The sequence below is a fragment of the Macaca nemestrina genome, chromosome 20, assembly GCF_043159975.1.
Source record: "Macaca nemestrina isolate mMacNem1 chromosome 20, mMacNem.hap1, whole genome shotgun sequence".
Classification (NCBI taxonomy): Eukaryota; Metazoa; Chordata; class Mammalia; order Primates; family Cercopithecidae; genus Macaca; species Macaca nemestrina.
Genome location: NC_092144.1, coordinates 63,513,552 through 63,539,518, shown reverse-complemented (window position 1 = coordinate 63,539,518; position 25,967 = coordinate 63,513,552). Strand labels below are relative to the sequence as shown.

Genomic DNA, 25,967 nt, shown 5'->3' with positions numbered 1-25,967 from the left:
AACTGTCTTTAGGTCTATTTTCTGGAAGACAGAGCAGCGACTTCCAAAATTTCTAATGTGAACTAATGGCTTCATGTTCTTCCTTTTACTTTTTTTTTTTCTCTCTCTCTCCCAAAATCCTTCTTAGGTACGTTGCCTGATTCCATTTATCTGCATATAACCTAAACCATCAAAGGTCTGAATATTGTAAGGAAACCTACTTTGGGTGGAAAGATTTCTCTGGGATTCAGAGAATCCACTGAGACATAGGTGTGCGTTCAGTCCCTGACGTACCAGAGCTCAGTATTTCCTGCTTCCTTCTTGTGAGACCCTCTCTGCCCCCAGGAATGAAGGAGAAGACACTCCAAAATCCCTTTGGAGATGCTATCTAGGAATCAGTAAATGTTTTCTTGGTAATTACAATGAGGAAAAAGTTTAAAAAAAAAGAATAGTGTCCTAGGACTGCACTGTCATAGCTGTGACAGGTAAAATGATCATTGCAGTTGTGACAGCAGGTGAGGTCACAGAACCACAAGCCCATATCTAGCAGCCTGGCTGCTGCCCTCTCATATAATACTGACTGGCATGACCAGCACACTTTGAACTCACCATCCAGACAAAAGGATGGGTCACGTGAGTATTTTATATTTCAGTTTGACAGGTAGAGTCCGCAGTAGAAGGAGGTATATAAGAAGTCCAGATATGGCCGGGCGTGGTGGCTCACGCCTGTAATCCTAGCACTTTGGGAGGCCAAGGCAGGCAGATCACCTGAGGTCAGGAGTTTGAGAACAGCCTGGCCAAGATGATGAAATCCCGTCTCTACTAAAAATATAAAAATTAGTTGTGTGTGCTGGCATGTGCCTGTAATCCCAGCTACTTGGAAGGCTGAGAGAGGAGAATTGCTTGAACCCGGGAGGCAGAAGTTGCAGTGAGTCAAGATCACAACACTGCTCCCCAGCCTGGGCTACAGAGCAAGACTTGATCTCAGGAAAAAAGAAAAAAAAAATGAAATAAATAAATAAATAAAATAAATCAATATACTTGTGAGCACAACTGAATACGAAATTACATAGAAATTTCATAGAAACATATAGTTTACCAATACTGAAATACATATTACTATATAATTATATTGATGTTTAGTTATATAACTATGTTAAATATAGTATCGCCAATATAGTTCAGCAATATATAGTATACCAATTTCTCTTAACAGAAATATCCCAAATGGTAATAATTCTCTAGCTAGGTTGACAAATTACCTTCTCAGTGCAAAATTAGTTTACTGGTCCTATAATGACGTAGTCAGGTCTCCAACTCCTGGTGCTACTGCTGCGTTTATGCTGTTACCTGCCAAAAGGAAATTGGCTGGTAATTTACTGATTTATGAAGGTTACCAGTCATTTGATTTTTTTTTTTTTTTTTTTGAGACTGAGTCTGGCTCTGTCGACCAGGCTGGAGTGTAGTGGCATGATCTTGGCTCACTGCATCCTCCGCCTCTTGGGTTCAAGTGTTCCTCCTATGTCAGCCTCCTCAGTAGCTGAGATTATAGGCACCGGCCACCATGCCCGGCTTCATTTGACTTTGAAAGAGAAAACCTGTGTGTAATCCTAGCATTTTGGGAGGCTGAGGCGGGCAGATCACTTGAGGTCAGGAGTTCAAGACTAGTCTGGCCGACATGGTGAAACTCCGTCTCTACTAAAAATACAAACATTAGCTGGGAGTGGTGACGAGTGCCTGTAATCCCAGCTACTCTGGAGGCTGAGGGAGGAGAATCGCTTGAACCTGGAGGCGGATGTAGCAATGAGCAGAGATCGTGCCACCGCACTCCAGCCTCGTCGACAGAGCAAGACTCAGTCTCAAAAAAAAAAAAAAAGAAGAAGAAGAAGAAAAAGAAAATAAAGTTATCCTGGATTATCTGGGTGGGTCCTATGTGGCCTTGAAGCAGAAATGTATGTCAGAGAGATGCAGTAGAGGAGGAAGTTAGGACCCAGGAGCATGAGGCTGATTTCACGTGCTGGATTTTGAATATATGGGAACCAGGAGAAAGAAATGAATTCTGACAACAATCTGAATGGGCTTAGAAGGAAATTCTGCCCCCATAGTCTCCAGAATACAGCCCATGGCTCTGACTTTGATTTTGGCCTTGTGAGACCAGAGTACCCAGAAAAACCCGACACATTTCTCATCTATGAGCTGTGAGAAAATAAATGAGTGCTGTAGTAAACGGCTGGTAAACCGTGGCAATGCATAAATAGAAAATTAATACACACCTGAACAAATGTAACGATAAAACATTTAAACACTAAAATAAAAAGTAACCATTTAGGCCGGGCGCGGTGGCTCAAGCCTGTAATCCCAGCACTTTGGGAGGCCGAGACGGGCGGATCACGAGGTCAGGAGATCGAGACCATCCTGGCTAACACGGTGAAACCCCGTCTCTACCAAAAAATACAAAAAACTAGCCGGGCGCGGTGGCGGGCGCCTGTAGTCCCAACTACTCGGGAGGCTGAGGCAGGAGAATGGCGTGAACCCGGGAGGCGGAGCTTGCAGTGAGCTGAGATCCGGCCACTGCACTCCAGCCTGGGCGGCAGAGCGAGACTCCGTCTCAAAAAAAAAAAAAAAAAAAAAAGTAACCATTTATATCGACACAATAATTTTCATCAGTTTGAGGTGTATCCTTACGCCTATATAATTTCATAGAATATCTAAAACTGCATCTGAAATCACATACAAAATATATATGTATATACACACCATTCAGATATTATTCATGATTCAATATTTAAATATAAATTTACAGAGTTACGTGTCTAATTCAGTAGCTTTCACCAATCAGTGATGGGTTTGTTTTGTTCTGTTTTGTTTTTAAGATGGAGTTTCACTCTTGTTGCCCAGCGGGAGTGCAACGGCGCAATCTCAGCTCACCGCAACCTCTGCCTCTCGGGTTCAAGTGATTCTCCCGCCTCAGCCTCCCTAATAGCTGGGATTACAGGCATTCACAACCACGCCCGGCTACTTTTGTACTTTTAGTAGAGATGGGGTTTCACCATGCTGGTCAGGCTGGTGGTCTCCAACTCCCGACCTCAGGTGATCTGCTTGCCTCAACCTCCCAAAGTGCTGGGATTACAGGCGTGAGCTACCATGTCTGGCCAATCAGTGATGTTTTCATACCAGCTGCAATAGATCTATGCATTTTTTAAAACGCCACATCAGATTCCATGGTGATTATGAATAAACCACGTCATTGCAACACTCCCTGTTTACACATCGACAGAGCTGAGTGGGTCCGTCTGTGTCCTGGCAGAGCACGCATCACAGCATGTGGATCACGCTGACTGAGCACCTGTGGTGACCTGTGTGGTCCTTGGATAGAGGATTATTGCACCATGGTGACTGCACATTCTCCCCAAGACAGACAACTGATAACAGACCTTTCGAGTAGCCATAAAATGTCACATTCCAACAAATGGGCACCCAGGTAACTCCACCTAGTACTGCCTCCTCTAGGCCCCTGTCATCCTGTAGAAGGCCAGAAAAGAATGGGATTTGCACGAAAATCTAAGGTAGTTTTCACTGGCAGCCCGCAGTTTGTGGAGGGAAATGGGAACTGCTTTATATGGGCTTTTCGCAGGGGGTCAGTCCATCCCATATCCCAACTGCTGTATGAAAATTTGGGGGCATCTCTGGGAAGGCACCTGAAGACAGAGTAGAAACTCACATTTTGATTTCCAGGTAGGAACTTACCATAACTGATTCTCTTCTGTGGCAAAGAATTATTATAACATATGATATTTGCTGGAATTTTTTTTTTTTTTTTTTTTTTTTTTTTTTGAGATGGAGTCTCACTCTGTCATCCAGGCTGGAGTGCAGTGGTGTGATCTCGGCTCACTGCAAGCTCTGCCTCCTGGGCTCAAGCAATTCTCTTGCCTCAGCCTCCCAAGTAGCTGGGATTACAGGCGCACACCACTGCACCCCGCTGATTTTTGTATTTTTAGTGGAGACAGGGTATCTCCATGTTAGTCAGGCTGGTCTCAAAGTCCCAACCTCAAGTGATCCACCCGCTTCAGCTTCCAAAAGTGCTGGGATTACAGGTGTGAGCCACCTCGCCCGGCCTCTATGTAGCTTTATTTTCATCTTTGTAGCTATCTCATTTAGGAATAAAATGGGAGGCAGGTTTTTCTGATGCAGTTCTCAGGTTGACCTTTCTCTTTGGCTTAGTAATTTTTATTTTCCTTTCACGAGCTTGTGACAGACATAATGCTTTGACACACTGATACTGCTTTATATAGATTTTCCATAACAGTAAAGTCCAAGGGTCTGTCATGAATTGGGTTAGGAAATGAGAAGATTCCCAGGAGACTCCTGGTCTCAAGCAATCTTCCCACCTCAGCCTCCCAAAGTGCCAGGACCACAGGTGTGATCCACTGAACCCAGTGGAGTCTCGATCTCAAAAAAAAAAAAAAAAAAAAAAAAAAAAAGGCAATACAGAAATTAAGGTACTCTATGGAATTACATAGTTTCCCTTTTTTATTTTGAAATGAAAAGTCTCACATATTTATTACTGAACCCAGCCAACCAATGGGTTCATAACAGATTCAGAGAGAAAAAATATATTCCCAATAAAACATGTCCAACTCTCCAGACAGTGGTGACATTTTCAGCTTGATATGGTAACGTGATAGTGATGCTCAGACAGCATAAATATGTGTGTCATCTCATGTGCAATTCCTTATAAACCCAGCTTGGCTCTTCTCCAGTGTCTTCTTTTAAAGTTGTACCGGATTTTCTTATCAGTTTTCATCTGAATCCACTGGGGAATGGAACAATTTTGCTTTTGTTTCTTGGCCAGGAATCGCTTAATCCTGAAAGTCCTGTGAGAAGATCTGGCGAGAAGCGGGGTCAAGTACACACCATGAGAGGGGACAGGAAGAGAAGGGGCTTGACATGTTTTTTTTTTTTTTTTTTTGAGACAAAGTTTTGCTCTTGTAGCCCAGGCTGGAGTGCAATGACACCATCTTGGCTCACTGCAACCTCCGCCTCCCAGGTTCAAGTGATTCTCTGGCCTCAGCCTTCTAAGTAACTGGGATTATAGGCACCTGCCACCACACCCAGCTAATTTTTGCATTTTTAGTAGAGATGGGTTTTCACCATGTTAATCAGCCTGTTCTTGAACTCCTGATTATTGTTTCTGCTGTTACCTGTCAGTCCTCTTCATTGTGGCACAAACAAGATTTTTTTTTTTTTTTAAACTGATGTGGAGGGGGCACGGTGGCTCACACCTGTAATTCCCGCACTTTGGGAGGCTAAGGCGGGCGGATCGCGAGGTCAAGAGTTCAAGACCAGCCTTGCCAATATGGTGAAACCCTGTCTTACTAAAAGTACAAAAATTAGCTGATGTGGTGGCGGGCGCCTGTAGTTCCAGCTACTAAGGAGGCAGAGACAGGAGAATCACTTGAACCTGGGAGGCAGAGGTTGCAGTGAGCCGAGATTGCGCCACTGCATTCCAGCCTGGGAGAGAGAGCGAGACACCATCTCAAAAACAAAACAAAACAAAACAAAAACAAACAAAAAAACTGATGTGGATGCTGTGCCTGCCACTCCATGCATCACCTTCAACATTGTCTTGTCCCAACTCAAAATAAGTTATCCATTTACAAACTGTTGATTTATTTTACACATTGTCTCCATAAACTTTTCATAAAGCATCAATGATTTCATTATTCCTCTACCCAAACCTTACCATAAATATTCTTTTTTTGAGCCAGTATCTTGCTCCATCACCCATGCTACAGTGCAGTGGCATGATCACAGCTCACTGCAGCCTTGACCTCCCAGGCTCGAGCCATCCTCCCACCGCAGACTCAACAGCAGCTGGCCCTGCACGCGTATGCCACCATGCCCAGCTAATGTTTGTATTTTTTGTAGACAAGGGGATTTCACCATGTTGTCCAGGCTGGTCTTGAATACCTGGGCTCATGTGACCCACCTGTCTCGGCCTCTGAAAGTGCTGGGATTACAGGCCTGAGCCACTGCATCTGGTCTCATTGTAAATTTGATGCTTCTTTTTTTTTTTTTTTTTTTTTTTTGAGACAGAGTCTCGCTTAGTCGCCCAGGCTGGAGTGCAGTGGTGCGATCTCGGCTCACTGCAAGCTCCGCCTCCCGGGTTCACGCCATTCTCCTGCCTCAGCCTCCCGAGCAGCTGGGACTACAGGCGCCCGCCGCCTCGCCCGGCTAATTTTTTGCATTTTTAGTAGAGACGGGGTTTCACAGTGTTAGCCAGGATGGTCTCGATCTCCTGACCTTGTGATCCGCCCGCCTCGGCCTCCCAAAGTGCTGGGATTACAGGCGTGAGCCACCGCGCCCGGCTGCTTCTTTTTGTTTTAATTTTAGCAGGATTTATATTGCTTTGATAGAGTTTCTTTTTTTTTTGGAGACGGAGTTTCGCTCTTGTTGACCAGGCTGGAGTGCAATGGCGCAACCTTGGCTCACAGCAATCTCTGCCTCCCGGGTTCAAGCCATTCTCCTGCCTCAGCCTCCAGAGTAGCTGGGACTACAGGCGTGCGCCACCACACCTGGCTAATTTTGTATTTTTAGTAGAGACGGTGTTTCTCCGTGTTGGCAAGGCTGGTCTCAAACTCTGGATCTCAGGTGATCTGCCTGCCTCAGCCTCCCAAAGTGCTGGGATTACAGGCGTGAGCCACTGTGTCCAGCAGATAGAGTCTCTTTTCAAACTCATGTCTTATCTTTCTGAGTGCCTCAAACTAGATCCTCTTCAGACATAACAGATTTGTACCAGTTTATTTTGGTGCAAAAACTGGGAAATTCACACACGATTTTTCTCATAATATGCAAAATACGTATTTTTCCATGAACTTCTTGAAGACCCCTTGTACTAGCAAACTGTATTCAAGAGGATATAGAAAGGATTGTAGATATTCAAGTGCCACTTATTTCTGGAATGCAAGGATGGTTCAACATATTCAAGCAAATCAATGTGATATTTCACTTGAACAAAATGAAAGATGAAAACCACATCATCTCAATAGATGGAGAAAAAGTATTTCACAAAATTCAACATCCACTAATCATGGAAATCCTAAACAAAATAGATAGAAAAGAAAATTTACTTCAACAATAGAAAGACCATCCATGAAATGACCAATGAGTAGATAACAAAGCAAGGAACATGGAATGCTTTTCCTTTAGGATCTCACATGATGCAAGAATGCTCTCACCCCTTCTATTCAATCAATACTGGCTGTCCTAGCCAGAGCAATGAAATAGCAAAAGAAATCAAACCCATCCAAATCAGAAAGAAAGAAGTCAAATTATATTTGTTTGTAGATGACACGACACGATCTTCTGTGTAGAAAATCACAAAGAGTCAGTCAAAATACTACTGGAACTAACAAACACATTCAGTGTATCTGCACAACACAATATCAGCACCAAAAATTAGTTGAATTTCCATACATTAACAATAAACAATTTTAAAACAAAATTGAAAAACACTTCCATTTGCTAGAGAACTTAAAGTAAGAAATACTTAGGAATAAAAGTAAAAAGGTGAGAAGTTTGTACCTTGATATCTACAAACATAGATCAATATGATTAAAAACATATACAGAGATATAACTCATATTGATGGTTTGGAAAAATTAATGTTGTTAAATAATTATATAACCCAATGTGATTTAGATTCAACACAATATCCATAAAAATCCCTATCAGTTTTTGTTAAAGAACAAAAAGCAAACTGGGAAAAGTGGCTCATGTCTGTTGGCCAGACTGATCTGAAACTCCTGACCTCAAGTGATCTACCTGCCTTGGCCTCCCAAAATGCTGGGATTACAGGCGTGAGACACTGTGGCTGGCCCAGTCCTCTTAACATAAACACTTTAATGTCAATTAATGCTTGATGGTTTGCTATACTCGTTGCATTTGGAACAATTACCTCAAAAATGAATTTTCTGATGTTCTGCAAGGAGTGAAGTCTGCCTGAAAACCTTGCCACACTGATGCCATTTGTAAGATTTCTGTCCAGTATGGATTCTCTGATGTGTAATGAGGTGTGAACATGAAATAAAGGCTTTGCCACAATCATCACACTTGTGAGGTTTCTCTCCTATATGAATTCTCCTATGTTTTGCATATGATGAAGCGTGACTGAAGACCCTGCCTCAATCATGACATTTGTAAGGTTTCTCTCCAGTATGTGTTTGCCAATGAATTGCAAGGTATGGACGATGTCTGAAAAATTTGCCAATTATTACACTTGTATGATCTCTCTTCATTATGGGTTCTCCAACGATTTGCAGTGGTTGTAGCCTTACTGAAGCCTTGGTGACAATCATTACATTAGTAAAGTCTCCTTCATCATGGATTGCCTGATGGTGAATAAGTGTTGACTGCTCATCAAGGCTCTGCCAGTCTTATTACGCTTGTAAGGTTTCTCTCCAGTATAAATTCTAGTATGTTGTACCAGGTGTGAATCACGCCCGAAAGCCTTGACACAAACTCTTACAATTTTATGGTTTCTCTCCAGTATGAATTCTTTTATGTCTTTCATAGTTTGACTTGTGACTGAAAACTTTGTCACATTCTTCACCTTTGTAAGCTTTCTCTCCAGTATGAATTCTCCTGTCTTTCGAGGCTTGATTTGCTACTGTAAACTTGGTCACATGCTTCACATTTCTAAGGTTTCTCTCCACTATGAAGTTTATGATGACATGCAAGATTTGCTTTTTGATTAAAAATTTTGCAACATTCATTACACTTGTAAGGTTTCTCTCCAGTATGAATTATGAATTACAAGGACTGAATTGTGATGGAAGGTCTTGCCACACTCACTGCACTTGTAAGGTTTCTTTCCAGTATGAATTGTATTATGATGTGCAAGCTTTGTTTTTCAATTAAAAACTTTGCCATACTCATTAAACTTGTAAGGTTTCTCTCCAGTATGAAGTCTATGATGACGTGCAAGGTTTGCTTTTTGATTAAAAACCTTGCCACATTCATTACACTTGTAAGGTTTCTCTCCCGTATGAAGTCTATGATGACGTGCAAGGTGTGCTTTTTGATTAAAAACCTTGCCACATTCATTACACTTGTAAGGTTTATCTCCAGTATGAAGCCTATGATGATGTGCAAGGTGTGTTTTTCGATTAAAAACCTTGCCACATTCATTACACTTGTAGGGTTTCTCTCCAGTATGAAGTCTATGATGGCATACAAGGTGTGCTTTTCGATTAAAACCCTTACCACATTCATTACACTTGTAAGGTTTCTCTCCAGTATGAACTGCTGTATGAATTACAAGGGCTGAAATTCGACTGAACGTCTTGCCACATTCATTACATTTGTAACCTTTCTCTCCAATATGAATAGCCTTATGAATTACGAGGGCTGAATTTCGACTGAATGTCTTGACACACTCAGTACACTTGTAGGGTTTCTCTCCAGTATGAAGTCTATGATGACGTGCAAGGTTCGCTTTTTTATTAAAAACTTTGCCACATTCATTACACTTGTAAGGTTTCTCTCCAGTATGAAGTCTACGATGGCATTTAAGGGTTAACTCCTGACTGAAGGTCTTGCCACACTCATTACACTTGTAAGGTTTCTCTCCAGTATGGAGTCTATGATGGCATGTAAGGGATGACTTTCGACTAAAGGTCTTGCCACACTCATTACACTTGTAAGGTTTCTCTCCAGTATGAAGTCTACGATGGCATGTAAGGGATGACGTCTGACTAAAGTTCTTGCCACATTCATTACACTTGTATGGTTTCTCTCCAGCATGAATTCTCCTATGTCTTTTAAGGTTTGATTTGAAACTGAAAGCTTTGTCACATTCTTCACATTTGTAAGGTTTCTCTCCAGTATGAAGTCTGCGATGGCAAGTAAGGGAATACGTCTGGCTGAAGGACTTGCCACACTCATTACACCTGTGAGGTTTCTCACCAGTGTGACATCTACGATGGCATGTAAGGTTTCGCTTCCGATTAAAGACCTTGCCACATATATCACATTTATATTGTATCTCTCCTAAATGGATTATCTGATGTTTCCTTAAGAGTGAGCTACAATTAAAGGCTTTGCCACTCTCATTACATTGGAAAGACTTTTCTCTCATGTGTACCTCCTGTTTTTGTGTGAGTAATGAAGAATTCAGGAAATTATTCCCATAGTTATTAGAAACATAGGTTTTGGGTCTACAAGAAATTATTTGAGATGTTGAAACTGAGGAAGCATCGTTGATAGACTTCTCGACTTGATTATCAATTTTCCCTTCAGTCTGAAATACGTGCAGTTCAGGCAGATGTGAATGAAAGCTTGATCCAAGCTGATCTTTAATAGGCTTGTTTCCAGCATGCCTTTGATCATATCGGTCTGTACTACCTGTCAACTTTTTGATTTTTGTCTTGGGTGCTTCATGGCTATTTCTTTCATCTTCTTGCCACTGAAACTCGAAGTTATGAATATCTTTCTCAATTTCCTGAAAGCAAAAGTCTCCAATGTGATGACTTTCATGTCTTTCCAATGTTCCTGTGTGGATCACTTCTCTATTGCTTTGTGCAGTTGACAAGAACTCCATCATGCATTTGGAAGAGATATCTACAAAATATAAACACCAGTAGGTGTACAGACGATAAGGCATACTAAAATGTGTAAATATGACACAAAAAACAATACTTATTTTAAACTTCCCAAACATGATCTTCAAAGTTTAAGAACACAAAAGGAGTAAGATTCTTTAATAAATAAAGGGCTATTACATGTGCTTCAAATAATTTCTACGGAAGCCTATTTCCAGTATCATGACAAAACACTGACAGGGCACAAATGTGTGAAAGCATAAAGTAAGAAGTATTTTTCCACTGTGACCCTAAAATGTCTAACAGTTTGCAAAAAACATATCACTGTCAATCAATAAAAAGTATATATTCTTCACATTTACAGCATATTTACTGTATACAAATAAATGCTAAAGGACCACAGGATATACGATATTGGTAAACAATCCACAACAAGCTCATGTAAAGATAACCAAAATCAATGGAAATTCTATATTGTCAAACAATCATAGCACTGAAAAGATAAGAAAATATTACAAAATTTAGCCAGGCGTGGTGGCCTACGTCTGTAGTCCCAGCTACTCAGGAGGCTGAGGCACAAGAATGGCTTGAACCCAAGAGGCAGAGGTTGCACTGAGCTGAGATTGCAACACTGTACTTCAGCCTGGGTAAAAAAGTGAGACTTTATCTCAAAAAAAAAAAAAAGTTAATACAATATTTTCCTGAATAACTGTCATAAAATTACCTATATCTATGCAGAAAAGGCATATTGCGACTTTTTAAAAAAAAAATTTGTATTTTTATATTTTTGAGATGAAGTTTCACTTTGTCACAACGGGCTGGAGTGCCATGGCCTGATCTCGGCTCACTGCAACCTCCACCTTTTGGGTTGAAGCCATTCTCTTGCCTCAGCCTCCTGAGTACCTGGGATTACAGGGATGTGCCAGCATGCTTGGCTAATTTTTGTAATTTTAGTAGATACAGGGTTTCACCATTTTGGCCAGGCTGGCCTCGAACTTTTGACCTCAATGATCCACACGCCTCTGCTTCCCAAAGTCCTGGGATTGCAGGCATGAGCCACAGTGCCCTAGTTAATGTGACATTAATGCCAGGCGTGGTGGCTCACACCTGTAATCCTAGCACTTTGGGAGGCCGAGGCAGGTGGATCACCTGAGGTCAGGACTTTGAGACCAGCCTGACAAACATGGAGAAACTCCATCTCTACTAAGAATACAAAATTAGCTGGGTGTGGTGGCTCATGCCTGTAATCCCCGCTACTCGGGAAGGCTGAGGCAGAAGAATCACTTGAACGCAGGAGGCAGAGGTTGCAGCGAGCCAAGATCACGCCATTGCACTCAGGCCTGGGCAAAAGAGTGAAACTCCATCTCAAAAAAAAAAAAAAAAAAGTGACATTACCTAGTGGACTGTGTCAGTTATGTTGCATACCACATACCGAAAAGCCTTATGTACAATCATAAAAATTAGTAAAATATTGTAACCCATAAAACTAGCAAGCAAATAACAAGTACATTTATACAACCTGCAGAATTCTAAACAATTCCCTGTTAACAAAAAAGCCACAACTTCTATTTACCACCAGCACACAATATAAGAACCGAAATACAGCCAGGCGTGGTGGCTCAAGCCTGTAATCCCAGCATTTTGGGAGGCCGAGACGGGCGGATCACGAGGTCAGGAGATCGAGACCATCCTGGCTAACATGGTGAAACCCCATCTCTACTAAAAAATACAAAAAACTAGCCAGGCGAGGTGGTGGGCGCCTGTAGTCCCAGCTACTGGGGAGGCTGAGGCAGGAGAATGGCGTAAACCTGGGAGGCGGAGCTTGCAGTGAGCTGAGATCCGGCCACTGCACTCCAGCCTGGGCGACAGAGCGAGACTCCGTTTCAAAGAAAAAGAACTGAAATACATGTTAAGATCACTACCTTCTGATGTATGAGGTTAAAAAAATACACAGCATTATAAGGAATAGGAATTAACTAACGGCAGGGCGCGGTGGCTCATGCCTGTAATCCCAGCACTTTGTGAGATTGAGGCGGGCAGATCATGAGGTCAGGATTTCAAGAGTAGCCTGGCCAACATGGTGAATCCCTAACTTTACTAAAAATACAAAAAAATTAGCTGGGCATGGTGGCACGCACCTGTAATCTCAGCTACTTGGGAGGCTAAGGCAGGAGCACCGTTTGAACCTAGTAGGCCAAGGTTGTAGTGAGCCAAGATCGCACCATTGCCCTCCAGCCTGAGTGAAAGGGTGAGACTTTGTCTCAAAAAAAAAAAAAGAATTGACTAACAGTGTCAGAGGGTGCAATTATGATGTCACAGCTACAATTATGAAACAGCCAGGAAATACAGCAATTCTAAATACATGCATTGCCCTTAGTTATCTAGTTCACTAGCATAAAATATAAAACATAGAATGTGCACTGGGAAAATTTATAAACTGAGATCAGCGAAAACATTGTATATGACAAGATGCACAGTAAAAACAATATGATGCTTTTCATGAATGTTCTTCTTGGCCAAAAGCCATGTTTGGATTTCTTATTCTCCAATAGGATGTTCCTGCAGATGGGGCCTCTGAGAGAATTTGGTCATGGGTGTTGACTACCGTGAGCAGGACCAGTGCTTTTATAAAAAGACATATTAAAGAGCTCATTTCCTGTTCTTCTTTCCACCAGGTCAGGACACGGCAGGAAGATGGCTGGGGTAAACCACGAAGAAGGCCATCACCAGGAACAATTTGGCTGGCACCTTGCTCTTGGATTTCCCCCTTTCCAAATTCATGAGAAATAATTTTCTGTGTCTGAAGCCTCCCAGTTTACTTCTTTTTTTGTTTGTTTTTGAGACCGAGTCACACTCTATCACCCAGGCTGGAATGTAGAGATTCTCCCGCCTTAGCCCAGAGTCTGTCTTTGTCGCCTGGACTGGAGTGCAGTGGGGGAATCTTGGCTCACTGCAACCCTTCACCTGCCGGATTCAAGTGATTCTCCTGCCTCAGCCTCTCCAGTACTTGGGATAAGGGCCGGGCGCCACCATGGCCAGCTAATTTTTGTATTTTTAGTAGAGACGGGGTTTCACCATGTTGGCCAGGCTGGTCTCAAACTCCTGAACTCAGGTGATCTGCCCATCTTGGCCTCCCAAACTGCTGGGATTACAGGCGTGAACCACTATACCTGGCCAATTTTTCGTATTTAGTAGATTTGAGATTTCACCATGTTGGCCAGACTGGTCTCAAACTCCTGACTTCAAGTGATTTGCCCACCTCGGCATTCCAAACTGCTGGGATTAGAGGCATGACCCACCTTGGCTGGTCAGTCGAAGGTATTTCTGAGAGGACAGTGAAATGACTGGGACACGAAAGGAAGCATCTCATCATCAACATCACCGAAGGTTGACAAATCTTATTAAGCAAAGGAAGTTTAGAGCCTGTACTATAAATCTTGCAATACTTGAAGCCATCTAATAGCAATAACATGTTTTAAAAACTTTGAGGCCAGCTGGGCACGGTGATTTATGTCTGTAATCCCAGCACTTTGGGAGGCTGAGGCAGGAGGATCACGAGGTCAGGAGATCAAGAACATCCTGGCTAACACAGTGAAACCCCGACTCCGCCTCTACAAAAAAAAAAAAAATTAGCCGGGTGTGGTGACACGTGCCTGTAGTCCCATCTACTTGGGGGACTGAGGCAGGAGAATCACTTAAACCTGGGAGTTGGAGGTTGGAGTGACCCAAGATTGTGTCATTGCACTGCAGCATGGGCGAAAAGAACAAAACTTCGTCTCATCAATCAATCAATCAATCAATCAATCAATCAATTAATAGGCAAATAAAAGGACAGATACAGAAACTGTTATAAGTACACCTTTTCTTCATAATTCAACTTTTTTTCCTGTTATTTAGAAGAAAACATGAAAACACAATATACGTATATGTTGATGAAAACGCAACATACACAGAAATAATTCTGACATAAACAAAGAGTTCTGGTGGAGAAAAATTAGTTTTTGCAGGTTATGCAATTTTTTTTTTTTTTTTGAGACACAGTCTTGTTCTGTCGCCCAGGTTGGAGTGCAGTGGCACAATCTCAGCTCACTGCAACCTCCGCCTCCCAGGTTCAAGCGACTCTCCTGCGTCAGCCTCTTGAGTAGCAGGATTACAGGCGCCCACCACCGTGTCCAGCTAATTTTTGTATTTTTAGTAGAGACGGAGTTTTGCCATGTTAGCCAGGCTGGTTTTGAACTCCTGACCTCAGGTGATTTCCCCGCCTCAGCCTCCCAAAGTGCTGGGATTACAGGCGTGAGCCACTGGGGCACAAGGATCGGTTGAGCTGGAGAGGCGGAGCCAGTTGCAGTGACCCAAGATGACGCCACTGCCCTGTAGCCTGGGCGATAGAGTGAGACTCCGTCATAAACAAACAAACAAAAAGGTAAATAAGAAGGGAGCCAAACATGTCTACACAAAAAAGCAATTAAACACAAAAAGTAGTAAATGAGAAATGAAGAACAAAAAAAAAACCTACAAGAAATACAGATAATAAGTAACAGAAACGCAATGGTAAGGTCTTCTCCATCAGGAATACTTCAAATGCAAATATTTAACTCTGCACTCAGAAGGCGAAGACTGGCTCCATCAACAGGAACCAACTACGTGTTCTCTGCAGAAGACTCATATTGGCCTTAAGGACACACATATGCAAAAATTTAAAAAATAAAAGCCAATAATTAGTTATGGGGGTTGGCGCCTGTAATCCCAGCTACTAGGGAGGCCGAGAAAGATCTCTTGAGCCCAGGAGATCAAGACCAACTTCAACAATACAGCAAGCACCTGTCTGTAAAAACAAAAACAAAAACAAAAACAAAAAACAAAAAAACACAAAAAACTAAACTAAAAAAGTAGCCCGGCATGGTGGCATGCACCTATACCAGCTACTGGGGGAGGCTGAGGTGGGACAATCACTTGAGCCCAGGAATTCAAGACTGCAGCAAGCCCTGATCCCACCATTGCACTCCACCCTGGGGGACAGAGCAAGACACTGTATCTAAAAAAAAGAGAAAATACAAAGATACACAAGGGCACACCCCCAGCAGGGAAGTTATCCTCACCCAGGGAGACCAGGTTCCTATAATTCTCCACCATCACCTCTCTGTACAGAGTCCTCTGAGCAGGGTCCAGACATTTCCACTCCTCCTGAGAGAATTCTATGGCCACATCCCTGAATGTCAATAGACCCTGGAATGAAAACACATTTTAAGCAAATGGTTATGGGAGGAGTTCTTATCTTTACAGAAAATGAGAAGAGGAGAGAGGGGGAAAGCAGGGATTAATTGCAGTGAATGTTCTGACAAATCTGAGTGAGGGATTTTCCACCACGTTTTGTCTTCTCAGTTGTGTTTTATTATACTTTTTTTTTTTCAGGTGGAGTCTCACTGAGTGCCCAGGCTGGAGTGCAGTGGCGTGTTCTCGGTGCACTGCCACCTCCACCTCCCAGGATCAAGCGATTCTCTTGCCTTAGCCTCCTGAGTAGCTGAAATTACAGGTGTGCACCACTATGACCAGTTAATTTTTCTATTTTTAGTAGAAACGGGGTTTCACCATATTGGCCTCAAACTCCTGACCTTGTGATCCGCCTGCCGCAGACTCTCAAAGTGCTGGAATTACAGGCGCGATCCACCATGCCCGGCCCAGAAACTTTTATTGACACATCAAGTGACATTCAGTATCTAGATGAGACAGAGTATGAGTGATGTCTTCAGAGATGACAACGTCCACAGTGAAAGATCAGAAACTAAAATCTGTCTGGGCACGGTGGCACATGCCTGTTATCCCAGCTACCTGGGAGGCTGACGCAGTAGAATTGCTTGATCCTGGGAGGCAGAGGTTGCAGTGATCCGAAATTGTGCCACTGCACTCCAGCCTGGGGAACAGAGACTCCATCTCAAAAAAAAAAAAAAAAAAAAAATTAGCCGGGCATGGTGGCAGCCACCTGTGGTTCCAGCTACTTGGGAGCCTGAGGCAGGAGGATGGCTTGAGCCTGAGGGTGGAAGTTGCAGTGAGCTAAGATCGTGCCACTGTGCTCCAGCCTGGGCAACACAGTGAGACCCAGTCTCAAAATAAAAGAAAATACATGAAAAGTAGATTACTCAAAGGATGAAAATCCATTATATATATACATATATATATCAACAAAATAATGAAACCTACACACACACAAAACTACATGTTAATACAAAGGCTTGTCATTTTCCCCAGATTTTCAAATTGTAAAAGTTGTTCAAAATATATACATGTGTGTGTGTGTATGTATGTATATGTGTGTGTGTGTTATGTGTGTGTGTGTGTATATATATAAAGTGTTTAAAAATATAAAAAGTAGCAAGTTTTGTTTAACTGAAGAGGAATCTCATCTTGCTGGAAAAGGACACTTTGGCAGCTACGGGCAGGGGGGATGGATCTTGTTGGATGTAAGAAAACAGGAAATGCCCCATCCTAGAGGAAGCAATCAACCTTTCAACTGCCCAACCTGGGGGAATGTTCAGATATCTGTAGGAACGCAGGCGTGCACAGAAGGAACCACTATGGCACTCTTTATACAGGGAAAAATCGCAAAGGACCCACATGTTGTCACTCAGTCCATTTCCACTGCAGATGCCAAACAGCAAGCTAGCCATGTTTACTAACATGACAACATGTAAATTCACAACCAGCAGGATCAAATATCAAAGTAAAATATTTACTGGAACACAAAGAAGAAAACAAGACACTGGGGTCTACTTGAGAGTGGAGGGTGGGAAGCAGAAAAAATAAATACTGGGGTTGGATGCAGAGGCTCATGCCTGTAATCCCAGCACTTTGGGAGGCCAAGGTGGGTGGATCACTTGAGGTCAGGAGTTTAAGATCAGCCTGGCCAACATGGTGAAGCCCTGTCTCTACTAAAAATACAAAAACTAGCAAGGCGTGGTAGCAGGCTCCTGTAATTTCAGCTACTTGGGAGGCTGAGGCAGAAGAATTGCTTGAACCTGGGAGGCGGAGGTCACAGTGAGCTGAGATCATGTCATTATACTCCAGCCTGGGCAACAAGAGCAAAACTCAGTCTCAAAAAAATAAATAAATAAAAAATAACTATTGGGTACGGGGCTTAACACCAGAGTGATGAAATAATCTGTACAACAAAGCCCGATGACACTAGTTTACCTGTGTAACAAACCTTCACGCGTGCCCCAAACCTAAAGTGAAAACATAAACATAAAAACTTTTTTTTTTTTTTTTTTGAGACAGAGTCTTGCTCTGTGCCCAGGCTGGAGTGCAGTGCCACAGTCTCAGCTCACTGCAACTTCTGCCTCCCAGGTTCAAGTGATTCTTCTGCCTCAGCTTCCTGAGTAGCTAGGATTACAGGCATGTGCCACCACGCCCGGCTAATTTTTATAAAAAAGTATTGTTTTTTTTTAAATTTACTGCAGAATTTTTTTCTAAGTCTCGTAACGATGCAGAAATACACGAGTACGAGACTAGCTCTGACACCTGGCACAGAACTGACAGTAGCGGCTCCCCAGTGAAGCTGGAAGGACGGTGGAGGACGTGACTGGGAACGGAGATGCTTTATGGCCAAAGGTCTAAGCTGCAGCTTTGCTTGGAGTTTTACCACAAAACAAATATATTCATCATGTGATGTTTAAATATAAAAATATGTATTTAATAATAATTGGTGGGGCTGGGAACAGTGGCTCGTGCCTGTAATCTCAGCACTCTGGGAGGCTGAGGCGGGCAGATCACCTGAGATTAGGAGTTTGAGACCAGCCTGGCCAACATGGTGATATTCGTCACTAATAAAAATACCAGAAAACTAGCTGGGCATGGTGATGCGTGCTTATAATCCCAGCTAATTGGGAGGCTGAGGCAAGAGAATCACTTGAACCTGGAAGGTGGAGGTTGCCGTGAGCCAAGATCATGCCGCTGCACTTCAGCCTGGGTGACAGAGCAAGACTACATATATTTAAAATATAATAATATTATCACAATATAATAATAATGATAATACAAGTTATAACCATGTTTAATGAAACCACAGACTCCATGAGCTTAATGCACTAAGAATGGTTTAATGAATCGCCTGCTATTATTTAGGTAGATTTCCTATTCTTAATGATGGAGTAAAACACCTTGTATCATTCATGTCTGTGTATGAACTTTCCATTCTAATTAGTAAGATTTTTTTGGAATCAGAAATGCAGTAACTCACTCAATTACCTAAAAATGTAGTATAAAATCAGGGAGAAAAGATTTCCCCATAATGGGCACCTTTTCTAGAATGTACCAGGTACTTTGTGCACATGAATACATGACTTCCATTGGCAGTTGCTCTAATCCTGGTCCACAGAGAGCTGACAGAGCATCCAGATGTGGCCCCTGAACAATCCCTGCTGCCCCAGCAGCACTGACACCACGGGACCCTCACCCCGTCTCCATCCATGTCTGGTGTGAGCCCTTCCCAGGCCCATGCCCAGTGCCGCCTCTTCCCAAGTTCATGTCACTGGGTCACGAGAGATGAAATCTAAGCGAGATGGGAGGGACTGAGGGAAGGCATGGGTGAGTGTGAGCAAACCTGTCAGACAGGACGCTTCAGACTCAGAGAAGATTCCCAACTCCAAGGCCCAGGGTTTCTGAAAGGAAGGAGACAGAACAATCCACCGAGAATATCATCTCACCTGAGGAAGAGCCATCCCTGACTCCTCTGCTTTCCTCTTCCTCTTCCGGGTTTCTTCCTCATGGACCAAGAGTGTTTAGAAATCAATCCTGAATGTTAAAAATATGTTGTTTATTGCTCAGAATCAACATACCCCCTCCCTGTAACACAACAACACATACGAAGGACACCTCACCCTGAGGAAATACAGTCCCCTCTGCTGCCCACCGCACCAGGGACGATAAACTCCTACAGGAAAACTCCCGCTCCCCTCCCCTCCTGGAGAAGCCCACACACACTGCAGCAGTGGGAACCTGGGCTGGGATGAGCTCCCCTTCAGGGCACAGACCAGACCTGACCAAACCCCATGCAGGTGCTGGGTGCGGTGGCTCACACCTGTCATCCCAGCACTCTGGGAGGCCAAAGTGCGTAGATCTCTTGAGCTCAGGAGTTTGAGACCAACCTGGGCAACGTGGTGAAACCCCATCTCTACCAAAAATACTAAAATTTAGCCAGGCATGGTTGTGCTCGTCTGTGTCTGTGGTCCCAGCTATTTAGGAGGCTGAGGTGTGAGGATCGCTTGAGCTCAGGAGTTCGAGACCACTCTGGCCAACACGATGAAACCCTGTCTCTACTAAAAACACAAAAATTGAGCCAGGCACGGTGGCTTATGCCTGTAATACTAGCACTCTGGAAGGCCAAGGAAGGTGGATTACTTGAGATCAGAAGTCAGAGATCAGCCTGGTCAACGTGGTGAAACCCCATCTGTACTAAAAATACAAAAAGTAACTGGGCTTGGTGGGTGTCTGTACTCCCAGCTACTCAGGAGGCTGAGGTAGGGGAATCGCTTCAACTCAGGAGGTGGTGGTTGCAGTGAGCCAAGATCATGCCACTGCACTTCAGCCTGGGTGACAGTGTGAGACTCAAAAATAAAATAAAAATAAAAATACAATAATTAGCTGGGTGTGGTGGCGCACACCTGCAATCTCAGCTACATGGGTTGCTGAGGCACAAGAATCACTTGAACCGAGGAAACAGAGGTCACAGTGAGCCAAGATCATCAGACTGCACTCACAGCCTGGGCAATAGAGTGAGACTCTGTCTCAAAAAAAAAAAAAAAAAAAGAAAGAAAAAAAAAAAAGCGTTTCTGATGTGACTGATGCAGAGATAAAAAAAACCTGAGTAACGTGATAGACACTGAAGGGCAGGCCGGGCGTGGTGGCTCAAGCCTGTAATCCCAGCACTTTGGGAGGCCGAGATGGGCAGATCACAAGGTCAGGAGATCGAGACCATCCTGGCTAACACGGTGAAACCCTGTCTCTACTGAAAAAAAAAAATACAAAAAACTAGCCGGGTGAGGTGGCGGGCGCCTGTAGTCCCAGCTACTCGGGAGGCTGAGGCAGGAGAATGGCGTAAACCCGGGAGGCAGAGTTTGCAGTGAGCTGAGATCTGGCCACTGCACTTCAGCCTGGGTGACACAGCCAGACCCTGTCTCAAAAAAAAAAAAAAAAAAAAAAAAGAGAGACTGATGGGCAGAGGGAACTCCAGATGGGGGTGGGAGGGCGTGGGAGACAGCTCTGAGCCTAGACCTGAACGAGGAGGAAAGGGACAGTGTCGTGATCATTTAGGGACGTAGGGTAAGAGCAGGGACAATGACCTGAGACAGGAAGGGTTTTGATGTTTGGGAAAAGAGAAAGCAAATGTGACTGGGGCAGAGGGATTCAGGAGACAGGGGCAAGCTCCCAGGAGGAGGCTGGACACTGGCAGGGGCCCTGGACACAGGGCTGTGGAGCCACAGTGAGGAATTGGGCTTTTGTCCTGGGGAACACGGGAAGCCGGTGGAGGGTTCCCTGCCAGGGACTGACATGACTGCTTTAGATTTCGCTGTGATATCCTCATACAGAGAAAGGCCCTGAAGATGGTCTCTGTGTTTGAGTCTATACCTCTGTTTCTTCCATTCTTTTGTGTTTTATTTATTTGTCATTTTTAGGGTACTGCATCCCATTTAAAATTCTAATTACAACTGGTCACTCCCCTCTCCCAGAAGAAAAGCCACACCCAGACACACACTCTATTTTGCCAATCATTTCAGGGGCCAGGGTCACTCGAATTGAGCTTTTCTGGTCTAGCCCTTCATCTCCAAGTTGCAGGGAGGCTCACTGGGGCTCAGAGAAAGAGAAATTTTCACTAAGTTACCCTGAGAAGGTCTGAGATGAGTGAGAAGGTGTGCCTGAATTCTTACATGGGGGCCTGGAAGGGCTAATGGGAAGGGTTGGTCTTTAACACCCCTATCCTTGAAAGTTAGAGAAGCATCTTTCACATGCCTGGGCTAAAGAAACTTCTTTTGCAAGGTTCTGATGCCATCGATTTCCGACATTTAATTCTTCCTTACAAGAAAATCACACTTACAGTTATAAAATGCAGAAGTGTGAACACACAGCTATTGACCTTGAAAACGGTGAAAAGAAGGTCAGCTGTAGAACTAAGACATAAGCAAATTTTTTCAATCAAGAATACATGGGTGGCCAGGTGCAATGGATCATGCCTGTAATCTCAGCACTGTGGGAGGTAGAGGCAGGTAGATCACCCAAGGTCAGGAGTTTGAGACGAGCCTGGCCAACATGGTGAAACCCCGTCTCTACTAAAAATCCAAAAATTTAGCCAGGTGTGGTGGCGGGTGCCTGTAATCCCAGGTACTCGGGAGGCTGAGGCAGGAGAATCACTTGAACCCAGGCGGCAGAGGTTGTAGTGAGCCTAGATCGCATCATTGCACTCTAGCCTGAACAACAAGAGTGAAACACCATGTCAAAAAAAAAAAAATACATGGGCACTTTTAGAATAGCATTCCGTGTTGGGGAAAACCTGAGACAGGGCTTGCTAGTCTGATATAATATAAAAAGAGTCTTGGAACATGCTGGGGTCCAGGGTTAAAACCCCTTGTGGCCTTTGGAACACCAAGCTCTGTGCCAAAGGGTGGAAGGTTGCCCTGCTGCACCATAATCTAAGCCCAGGGCATAAAATGCCTCATGGCTTGGATGGAATCCAGGGCTCAGGGCATAAAACCCCTTGTGGCCCACACTTGCTGGTTCCTTGCTTCTACCACTCCCAGGCTCATAAAATGATTATATCTTAAACTAGAAGAACATGTTCCCCATGATCTCAAGTACAGAACGTGTTCCATATAAATGCTAAACCACACACCTGTAGATCATGTGCTGGATGCACCACTTCCTTTCAACCCCCACAGTCACACCACCTGCTTCTTTGTTTGACCACCAATAAATAGTGTGGGCTTCCAGAGCTCAGGTCTTTTGCAGCCTCCATACTAGCGTTGGCCCCCTGGACCCACCTTATGCATCCTTAACTTGTCTTTTCTCATTCCTTTGACTCCGCCGGACTTCGTAGCCCTGACAGCCTGGTGTTGGGTGTGGCCACCCCAACAGTTCCATGCCAATCCATCCCATCTTTCAACATTAGTCCAGAGGGACCAGAGGGCCCAGAGGGAAGCATGCACTTAATAGATCACAGCTCAAGATGTTCACAGATGACATAAGGAAAGAAAACTGAAAAACAGACTAACTGGTTAAACTACATTTTGATGTTAAGGTAAAAGGTCACTGACATCTTTACCAGGTACACACTGACACAATCAACCTTCTATATTAGGTACCAAAGGTTTCCAATAAATAATAAAGACTGGAAAGCATACAGACCTCGATCTCAACCGGACGCAACTAGTTTCAAACAGAAACTATTTTGAAATTGTTTTTTAAAAAATCTAACAAATTCTGAGGTCAACAGGAAAATAACTAGAGAATGTACAGAAAAAAAATGATGTCAGCTGATTATAGGATGTGACAAAGGCATCTTTCAGAAGTGATTATGTATTTTTTTTTAATCACAACATGCTTTTTACAGACATTATGCATTATGCTTACATTCCCTTAAATGTTGTTTCCAAAGGTGCTCAGCCTCTAGCCTAGCTAGAATCTCCGGGAAAAGGCAGAGAAAGTTTGGTGAAAAAGAGGCAGGAGAGGAGGGGGCAGTGCAAAGAGAAAGCAGCCTTCCAGTCAAAGATCAGCCCTCAGGTAAAGGTCAGCTTCGGGCAGGCTGGCCTCAGGCAGAGTCAGGGTCAGAGGGAGGAGCAGCAGCAGGGGGGACTGGGGCATTCTACATCTCATTCAGGTCAAGCAGAGTCTGGTCCCACATCCTTTGTGTACAGAGGTGCTCCTCTTTGGTGCATTTCACTTTATCTTCCAAGTCATCAATTGTCTTTTTGAGTTTGGCTACTGATCTCTCAGCAAACTCGGCACGGGTCTCTGCCTCCTTGAGATTATCAGTAAGAATCTTCACCTCTTCCTCACATTTGTCTTCTTTTTGAGAGTACTTTTCTTCAGCTACACTCAAGACACTTCAGGTTCTGGTGTGTCAGTCTGATCTGCTCCTCCATCTCCCGGCAACGCGACTCTGCCAGCTCAGCTCGTTCTTCTGTGCCTTCCATGTCTCCTTCAATGATCACCAACTTACGAGTCACCTCCATACTTCCTATCTGCCTCTTCTGCAATGTGCTTAGCTTCTTTGAGTTGGATTTCCTGGAGTTCCATCTTTTCTTCAATTTGTAAAGTCCAGTTTTCAATAACCTTTATACCTCTCTCACTCTCCTCAGCAGTTTTTTCCGCTTCTTCCAGCTCTTGCAGTGCTGAGGCCAGGCGCTCCTCAGCACAGTCCAGCTCCTCTTCAACAAGCTGGATCCTACCATTCAAGGAGGCCACCTCAGCCTCAGCCTGTTCCTGGGCCCACATTTCTCCCTTGGCTTCTCGCTGGAGGCGCTCGGCTCGCTCCTCTGCATCATCTGCCTGCTGCTGCAGAACCTGGATCTTGCGCTTCACTGCCTCAGTGGTGGAGATCCCAGTCATGGTGCCCACCCAGCTACGCGTGTGCTCCGGTTGCTGCCTCCTCCATTTGGCACTGCAGCCTCCTCTCCCATGATTATGTATTAAAAGAGAAATTTTGAAAACTAAGATTTATCTTAGCTGTGTGTGGTCGCTCATGTCTGTAATCCCAGCACTTTGGGGGAGCCGAGGTGAGTGGATCACCTGAGGTCAGGAGTTCGAGGCCAGCCTGGCCAACATGGTGAAACCTCATCTCTGCTAAAAGTACAAAAATTAGCTGGTCATGGTGGCACGGGCCTGTAGACCCACACACTCGAGAGGTTGAGGCAAAAGAATCGCTTGAAGCCAGGAGGCGGAGTTTGCAGTGAACTGAGATCATGCCACTACACTCCAGCCTGGGTGACTGCGCGAGATTCTGCCAAAAAAAAAGAGTAAAGAAAGAAATGAAGAGGAAACAAAGAAAATAAAGTAAATCTATTACACGAGAACAAACGCACTTTTGATGTCCCTTTTGTTTTTTATTTTTTGTTTGCTTGTTTGCTTTTGTGAGATGGAGACTTGCTCTGCCACCCAGGCTGCCGTGCACTAGCACAATTTCGGCTCATTGCAGCCTCTACCTCCCAGGTTTAAGCAATTCTTGTGCCTCAGCCTCCCCAGTAACTGTGACTACAGGTGCACACCACCACGCCTGGCTAACTTTTGTATTTTTAGTAGAGACCGGGTTTCACCATGTTGGCCAGGCTTGTCTTGAACCCCTGACCTTAGGTGATCCACTCGCCTCTGTCTCCCAAAGTGCTGGGGTTACTGGCAGTAGCCACCACGTTTTGATGTCCCTTGTAAAAAGTTCTATGTAGGCCAGGTGCGGTGGCTCAGGTCTGTAATCCCAGTGCTTTGGGAGGTGAAGGCAGGAAGATCCTTTGAGCTCAGGATTTTGAGACCAGCCTGGGAAACACAGTGAAACCCATTTCTACAAAAAAAAAACATTGAAAACTTGCCCGACTTGGTGGCTCATGTCTGTGGTCCCAGCTACTCAGGAAGCTGAGGTAGGAGGATCGCTTGAGCCCAGGAGGTCGAGGCTGCAGTTAGAAGAGATCACGCTGCACTCCATCCTGGGCGTTAGAGCCAGGCCCTGTCCCAAAATATTAATTATTAATTAATTTAATATTAATTAATTGGGTAATTATTACATCATAATTGTATTATGTAATTATCACATCATAACTGTATTATGTCATTATCACATCATAATTGTATTATGTAATCACATCATAATTGTATCATGTAATTATCACATAATTGTATTATGTAATTATTACATCATAATTGTATTATGTAATTATCACATAATTGTATTATGTAATTATCATAATTGTATTATGTAATTATCACATAATTGTATTATGTAATTATTACATCATAATTGTATTATGTAATTATCACATCATAACTGTATTGTCATTATCACATCATAATTGTATTATGTAATTATCACATAATTGTATTATGTAATTATTACATCATAATTGTATTATGTAATTATCACATAATTGTATTATGTAATTATTACATCATAATTGTATTATGTAATTATCACATCGTAATTGTATTATGTAATTATCACATCATAATTGTATTATGTAATTATCACATCATAATTGTATTATGTAATAACAGAAACGGATTTTTTTCCCTCACATCACTGCACCACTTCCTACCCCACCCTGCAAAAAGGGAATAGAGTAATTCACAACTGAATAAGTCACTGTCCTCTGGCTGAATAGGGATTCCAAGTGGAAGCTGACCTCTATGCCAAGATTT

At 43.5% G+C, this 25,967-nt stretch overlaps 1 protein-coding gene, 1 long non-coding RNA gene and 1 pseudogene across 2 annotated transcripts; 1 reads left to right on the top strand and 2 right to left on the bottom strand.

Annotated features, from left to right (window-relative positions):
* The first annotated feature begins 561 nt into the window (after positions 1–561).
* On the top strand, positions 562–13,383 carry LOC139360463 (uncharacterized). The gene is made up of 3 exons (XR_011617877.1): positions 562–612; positions 3,257–3,460; positions 13,256–13,383. It is a non-coding gene; the product is annotated as an uncharacterized lncRNA (long non-coding RNA).
* Positions 8,749–25,243, bottom strand: LOC105497030 (zinc finger protein 813). Its single transcript, XM_071087737.1, has 4 exons — positions 25,145–25,243; positions 19,280–19,367; positions 15,680–15,806; positions 8,749–10,599 (listed from the first exon to the last, which is right to left on the bottom strand). Exons 2-4 carry the CDS (start codon positions 19,292–19,294, stop codon positions 8,891–8,893), a joined length of 1,851 nt encoding a protein of 616 aa, XP_070943838.1. The 5' UTR covers positions 19,295–19,367; positions 25,145–25,243; the 3' UTR covers positions 8,749–8,890.
* On the bottom strand, positions 22,335–25,148 carry LOC105497029 (tropomyosin alpha-3 chain pseudogene; annotated as a pseudogene).
* Positions 25,244–25,967: the final 724 nt, after the last annotated feature.